The 8,310-nt window shown below is 34.7% G+C and overlaps 1 protein-coding gene across 2 annotated transcripts in view; it reads left to right on the plus strand.

The window, feature by feature from the left end:
- Positions 1 to 737, plus strand: part of LOC131950274 (trichohyalin) — a 39,034-nt gene extending 38,297 nt beyond the window's left edge. For both annotated transcript variants that reach the window (XM_059312354.1, XM_059312353.1), the window contains exon 14: positions 461 to 737. In XM_059312354.1, coding sequence (XP_059168337.1) covers positions 461 to 604 — 144 coding nt within the window. In that variant the 3' untranslated portion in view covers positions 605 to 737. The remainder of the gene's footprint in view (positions 1 to 460) is intronic.
- Positions 738 to 8,310: the final 7,573 nt, after the last annotated feature.

Here is an 8,310-nt window from a genome sequence, read left to right on the forward strand (position 1 = left end):
TATTGTTTACCTGTTTATCTAGGTGAATATTGTTGCCCTGTTTATCTAGGTGAATATTGTTTACCTGCTTATCTAGGTGAATATTGTTGCCCTGTTTATCTAGGTGAATATTGTTTACCTGTTTATCTAGGTGAATATTGTTGCCCTGTTTATCTGTGTGAATATTTTGTTTACCTGTTTATCTAGGTGAATATTGTTTACCTGTTTATCTAGGTGAATATTGTTTACCTGTTTATCTAGGTGAATATTGTTGCCCTGTTTATCTGTGTGAATATTTTGTTTACCTGTTTATCTAGGTGAATATTGTTTACCTGTTTATCTAGGTGAATATTGTTTACCTGTTTATCTAGGTGAATATTGTTGCCCTGTTTATCTAGGTGAATATTGTTTACCTGTTTATCTAGGTGAATATTGTTGCCCTGTTTATCTATGTGAATATTTTGTTTACATGTTTATCCAGGTGAATGCCGTGCGTACTGAGAGCTACCAGAAGCTGCTGGCCCATAGAGCCAGGCTGCTGGAAGACAGACACTTGCTCCACGAACATCTGACAGCACAGCAGCGACTTCTTAGAATTGGCTCTAGGACAGACCTCAGAGCTTAAAGCTCTGCTAAAGGTTCAGTTGCTTGAGTATTGAAAGACATTGGAAAGGCCTAAATGATCAAAGCGTTAATTTAACTGATTCTTTGTTGTGCCCTACTTGAATTGATGCTGCGGTGCCCAACTTGATGCTGTGGTGCCCAACTTGATGCTGTGGTGCCCAACTTGAATTCATGTTGTGGTGCCCAACTCAATGCTGTGGTGCCCAACTTGAATTCATGTTGTGGTGCCCAACTTGAATTCATGTTGTGGTGCCCAACTTGATGCTGTGGTGCCCAACTTGATGCTGTGGTGCCCAACTTGATGCTGTGGTGCCCAACTTGATGCTGTGGTGCCCAACTTGATGCTGTGGTGCCCAACTTGATGCTGTGGTGCCCAACTTGATGTTGTGGTGCCCAACTTGATGCTGTGGTGCCCAACTTGATGCTGTGGTGCCCAACTTGATGCTGTGGTGCCCAACTTGAATTCATGCTGTGGTGCCCAACTTGAATTCATGTTGTGGTGCCCAACTTGAATTCATGTTGTGGTGCCCAACTTGAATTCATGCTGTGGTGCCCAACTTGATGCTGTGGTGCCCAACTTGAATTCATGCTGTGGTGCCCAACTCAATGCTGTGGTGCCCAACTTGAATTCATGTTGTGGTGCCCAACTTGAATTCATGTTGTGGTGCCCAACTTGAATTCATGTTGTGGTGCCCAACTTGAATTCATGCTGTGGTGCCCAACTTGAATTCATGTTGTGGTGCCCAACTTGAATTCATGTTGTGGTGCCCAACTTGATGCTGTGGTGCCCAACTTGATGCTGTGGTGCCCAACTTGATGCTGTGGTGCCCAACTTGATGCTGTGGTGCCCAACTTGAATTCATGCTGTGGTGCCCAACTTGAATTCATGTTGTGGTGCCCAACTTGGTGCTGTGGTGCCCAACTTGATGCTGTGGTGCCCAACTTCTGATATTGACAGCTTATAGTTATCATTAATGTGACATTTATTGAAATTAATGTGACATTTATTGACATTAATGTGACATTTATAGACAAAAAATAATTTATATATATATATATATATATATATATATATATATATATATATATATATATATATATATATATAATATAATATAATATATATATATATATATATATATCTATATAGGCCTATTTATATTGATATATTGGCCTATATAATTTATTTTTAAAGTATATACTTGTACCAATGTTTGCCCCTCTCCCCACCTGGAAAATTAAATCCCCCCCCCCCTCCCCAATCCTCAAAAGTTTCAGGACCATTTTCAACCCCAGAGAAATTTCTGAAAGCAACACTTATGGCTTTTATGAAAAAGGTACCACCATTTGAGAATTTTTTTTATTTTTACCACTGTGTTAGGATATAGCATGAACTTGGTCTTGTGACCTGGTGTTTATGGCGCATGCCTGTGATTTATTGCGCCCTTCCGAGTGGAAGTCCAACTCTGTTTGTTTCTCCTGAATTGCCCCCCTTGTCGGGCAGCCATTACCCTAACGTGCCCAGATTGTGATAGCAATGTTTATAGACGCTTGCGTACACAAAACTCCCATCGCAACTCCTCCTCTCCCCCCCCCCCCACCCAACTGAGCTTTCTAATTGGTATAACCTGAGCAATTGAATCAATACACTTTGAACGTAGCTGGCGCATATACCAATTGATTGTTCTATTCAAGCCGGAATGGGCTTGAAAAAAAAGTATAAAGATAAGTTTCCCTTTCAAACCTGACGGTCTTTGGGGCAAGTGAAGTAGAGTTCTCTTGTTTCTGTGACCTCAGCATATGAAGAGATAGTTTGGTCAGCATTATGCCCAGCCGCCCTTACGTTCCCAAAGTGAGTTAGGTACCCATCAGAGTAGGGTGGACTCAGGGACGGTCTACTGAACCCGGATTCGAACTCGAGACTTGGGTTAGCAGTCCATCTCTCTACCGCTAGACCACTCCGTCCCACAAAATTGTTGTTGTCAAAAAGCATATTTTTTAATAACGATTGAATATTTTAAAACAAAGTGGAATAACTACAAAATGACTTCCGGTTTTATTTAGGCTAGAAATATTCAAACAAATAATTACTACTAATGAGATAGTAATTTTGAGATAGTAATTTTGCAAACATTTTTATTTTTAATTTGGATTTGTAGAACCAGTGTGTTTTGGTGATTGGGGATGTTATATTATTTAATATAAATACAATACTAGGCTATAGCCTACCCCATTGACCGCTACTGTGTATTTTATCACTGAAAACTTCCATTGGTTGACTCTCCCTGGCCGGATGACTACAATGAGAGGTTGAGGGCGGTTTTTAAATTATTTGAATTGATAAAATAATTCTAAAACGGCTTACTTTCTATACAAAAATATTAAAATAAGTGTAGTCAATGATTCTCAAATAGCTTTAAGTTGTTGTTTTTTTACAAGCAACTATAATTTTATCGCTTGCCATATTTTTTAAAAGTTTTGTTTTTTAAATGAACATGATTGCATAAACTTTTCAAGCCTATTGTAGCTTTTCTTGCACTGCTTTCAATGGATTGCACCAGTTGTGTAGATTGGTGCAGCTTTTTATTAAATCTGAATGTCTTCACGTGTTGTATTCTTTTTTATTTATGAAACGATTTTGAACTTTGGTCAATCATCTCTTAATTTAATGAAACGGTTTTGAACTTTGGTCAATCATTTCTTAATTTAATGAAACGGTTTTGAACTTTGGTCAATCATTTCTTAATTTAATTAAACGGTTTTGAACTTTGGTCAATCATTTCTTAATTTAATGAAACGGTTTTGAACTTTGGTCAATCATTTCTTAATTTAAAAATTTAATTGCAAACAAACATGGGGAGGAAGGAACAAACTTGTTTAGACCAGTGGTTGGGCGTACTATTACAAATTACTATTATCACATAGGTGTGTATATTTGTATGTGTGTGCATATATATATATATATATATATATTGCGAGTATATATATATATATATATATACAATATATATATATATATATATTGGCCGTGTCGGCTAGGCTTTGCTCCAGCCATGTATAGTTTTGCCTAAATTTAAATGTTTACTGAAATATGTAGGCTCTATGTCTGTTTATTTTTTTTTTCAATAAACAGCAATATACAAAGCTACGATCAATGCAGCAATACGTACATTTCAACTTGATTCTATAATGTAACGTACATGTCTCCTGCCATTCCGAGACAATACAAATATAACAAGCATAACAGTCAAATCATTCAACAGAAAACCGCAAATAAAATATACTACTATAAAGTATACTACTTTTTTTTCGCCGTCAGTACAAACACTTGCAAACACTAAAAATAAAGTAAACGAAAAATAAATAATGAAAACAATATACGAAAATTTAACAGAACATTTCTCACACAAATAACGCTGGAGTTATCACCCATCAACTTATATGCTTATATAACTGTGAGGGGTTGAAATTTTCAGTGCGATCGGGCTATAAAAATGGTTTTTACAAGCTTTTATTTCATTTGCTTCCTCTGTCGTCAGTCTGTCTAGATCGAAACGCCCGAGTGAAATTACGGGCACTTCTAACTGACAGATACGGTTCAAAGTTGGCACGTGGGTCAAGACATGAACAGAGTTTCTTCCAGGCATCTCTGCGAACGAAATGTAACTTATATAGAAAATATATACATTTAACAGTGTCCTCCCCCCCCCCCCGGAACTTTCAAGTGCCCCCCCCCCCCTCCGGAGAAAAAAGTCTAGAAAAAACACTGGACATGAAAACAATGCAATCTGACATTAAATTTGACTTGATTGGATGTCCAATTATTCTACACTATTATACGCGTGATATCACGTTCATTAGGTTCGCAATGGTTTTTAGTATGCACCTCTATTGCATTTTAAAAAATTCAGTACGGAAAAAAAAAGTCATAAAAAACGTTTTAATAACAAGCTCTTATATACTAATGGCACTAACGCACTAAAAAGTAGAAAATAAATGAGTTTCTTTAAATATGTAGTAATACACTACTATTTAAATAACTATAAAGAACAGCGTGGGTCACTTTTTTTTATTTATTTGATACCTTTATAAGACCCACCCTTTTCTTTATAGTTATTTAAATAGTAGTGTATTACTATATATTTAAAGAAACTCATTTATTTTCTACTTTTTAGTGCATTAGTATATAAAAGCTTGTTATTAAAACGTTTTTTATGAATTTTATTTTATGAATTTTTCAATACTTAAATTGTTTTGAATAGAATTGAGTAGAAACATAATTGTACACCTAAATGAACGCAATGTGTAAATAACAATAGCGGAAAATTTGTACTTCATAAAGAAAATTGTTACTTTCTCGTATATGAATCGGAAAAACAGTTTTGCAATTTTGTCCGTATGTGTGTGTATGTGTGTTTTTTGTCCGTATGTGTGTATGAGTGTGTGTATGTCCGTGAACACAATAACTTGAGTACCGTTACAGGTTGGTTGATGAAATTTCATATATATTTGTTATATTGAATGTGTAGTTTGGTATCGACTTTTCAGCGATTTCCGGGAAAAAAGTGGAATTTATTCTACTTTCAATTTTTCAAAGGCCTATAACTTGAGTATTATTTCAGATAGATAAATGAAATTTCACATGTAGTAAAAGATATATTTCTCCGCTTTTTTTTTTAATTTTCGAGAAATTTCTATTAATTGGAAGTAGTAAATGCTATTTCCGATTGCTAAAAAAACCCGCTTATGAATTTATCAAGCACTAATAATATTTTGCACTATTATACACATATTGTTTGCCGTTCACTTGGTGCGCAATTCTTTTTTTCTTCCAGATTCTATCTATCTATCTATCTATCTATCTATCTATCTATCTATCTATCTATCTATCTATCTATCTATCTATCTATCTATCTATCTATCTATCTATCTATCTATCTATCTATCTATCTATCTATCTTTCTATCTATCTATCTGTCTGTCTGTCTGTCTGTCTGTCTGTCTATCTAAATACTACTAAAACTCAACTTTGTTTACATGTTTGAATTTTTTTTTGTCTGATTGGCTACTGGAGAGAATCTGCACTATGTGTAGAGCTGTAAAATAGTATGTAGGTAGAGAACAATTTTTGTTTTCAGACAGACTGTTAATCACAAATTTACTTAAAGACGTTAATTAATTAATTTATTCATTAGTAGATTAACCACATTAATTATAAAAGTTTAAAACATTGGCTTTACTTTGAGACAATAGTAACGTCACATGATTTGTTTACTTTTTAGTACAATGAATGGCGGCTTCAACACAAGATTTCGTGGCCCATTCAGACCTTTAACGCGTTATAAAGTTAATTTTCTTTCGGCTATAACTTTAACAATACGTCCGTTTGCTGTTTTTATTACGTTTCAACACTTATATCAATTTTCAACTGTCTTTTTTTATTTAGTTTTATAATAAATTTCTCTAGATCTACAGATCAGCTGCCGAAGGCAGAAAAAGTTATGAATCTAGATCTAGATCAATTTGCTTTGGAGAATGAAGGCTAAATTTTAAAGTCGGTGTCATTAAAATTAATAGAACTTTTAAAAGGTCACCTGTGACGTCAGTATATGAAGGGATAGTGTGGTCAGACCCATGCTTAGCCGAAATCGGTGTTTTTAAAAGATAAAAAGCGTCTTTTTGAATGTGGGGTCTGGTTATTTTGTGATGATAAGTGACAGACGTGATGTCATTTATGGGTGACCCCCGAAACCCACAGTTATCTAACTAGATAACGGGTAGTCTAGTATACTACTAAAACTCAAGTCTGTTTACATGTTTGAATATTTATTTGTGTGTTTGTCCGTTTGGTTACAGGAGAGAATATGCACTATGTGTAGAGCTGTAAAATAGTAATGAGGTAGAGAACAGTTTTTATTTTCAGACAGACTGTTTATCACAAATTTATTTAAAGAAGCTAATTAATTTATTGATTTATTCATTGGTAGATTAACCACATTAATTTTAAAAGTTCAGAAAAATGACTTTACTAATAGTGGATAGTGACGTCACATGATTTATTAACTTTTTACATCAACAATGGCAGCTTCCATTGAATATTTTGCTGCCCATTTGAAATTTTAACGCATTATAAAGCTAATTTTCTGTCGGCTATAGCTTTAACGATGCGTTCGTTTGCTATTTTTAATAGGTTTTAACACCATTATCAATTTTCAACACTCCTTTTCATTTAAGTATACTATAAATTTATTTAGATCTAGAATCTAAAAAGATCAGCTGTCGAAGAAAGTAATTTATAGAACTAGATCTAGAATCTAGCCTTAACCAACATAAATTATTTAAAATACAATCCATTTCAAAATCAGAATACATTTTTGAGTTTCTTTATTAAACTATTTTAGTCCTTAAATACTTGATATAAATCTTTGCTTTTTAGCTTCAAGAATACAATTGATTTATCTATCTAGTCTAGATCTAGAAATAGATCTAGCAAGAGTTATGGCAAAAACTAGACTTAATCAAACCAGTCGTAGAATCTAGACAATTCTATCTAGATCTAGACAATAATGAGTTTCTACACTAAACTATTTCAGACCTTCATTATTTTATATAAATCTTTTTTATATAAAATAGGCTAATTTAAGATAAAATTTAATTTGAAATATACTAGATCTAGATCTAGGGCCTATGCGCGTAAAAACCAAGTTTCATTAGGAGACTAAAAGAATATACTGTAATAGATTGAGATAATTGTGAGGTCAAGGGAACTCACTCTTCTGTATTAGTATTATATTTATATTGTTATCTTGAGTGATGTCCCTTGTATATCGTACTTCCTCTCTCTCTTTGCATCATGGCTGTCTGTAAATAAAAGGCTGTTAACACCAATGTGGCTCCTCGTCAATCCATAACATTTTGGCGACGAAGGATAAACATCTACTAGAAAGAGCACCTACTTACGCAAAAAAGAGGTTTGCTAGAGCTTATTGGCTAAGTATTTCTAGAATAATGGCGCTGTATGGCCAAATAAAACAATTTGATTCGAATGATGAAATCATTCAGGATTACCTAGATAGGTTAAGCTTTTACCTAGAAGCTAACAACGTGACGATAGAAGCCAAAAAGAGAGCTGTTTTGTTAACAGTCATAGGGCCTCAACAATTTAGGCTACTAAAGGACTTATGCGCACCAGCTAGTCTAACTACCAAGAGCTTTAACGAGCTGAGCAAATTGCTAACAGACCACCATGCGCCTACCCCATCAAAGTTTCTATGTCGAGCTAGATTTGACAGTAGGACTCGTCAACCAAACGAGTCAATATCAGAATATGTTGCTGCTTTACGTCATTTAAGTAGATTTTGTGAATTTGGAGACACGCTGTCTGACAGATTATGTGAAAAGTTTGTGACAGGTGTAAACAGTCCTGATATTCAAAGAAAGTTGCTGCTCGAGTCAGATCTAACATTGGAAAAAGCAATACAACTTGCAATGTCATTCCAGCAGTCATCTGATGCGGCGAGATCTTTAGCACCTTCAGAGATCCATGCAGTAAACAGCAGGTTAGTCAATAAACATCAACCCCATCAGAGCATTCCAACTTATGCTAAACAGCCTGCTCGTTCAAATCCTAGATCTAAATCTAGTAATAATTATCAAAAATGTCATCGATGCAAAGGTCCCCATGCATCTCATCGGTGCAAGTTCAAG

Source organism: Physella acuta, unplaced genomic scaffold (genome assembly GCF_028476545.2).
Source record: "Physella acuta isolate Inbredline_101_S28 unplaced genomic scaffold, ASM2847654v3 ptg000750l, whole genome shotgun sequence".
Classification (NCBI taxonomy): domain Eukaryota; kingdom Metazoa; phylum Mollusca; class Gastropoda; family Physidae; genus Physella; species Physella acuta.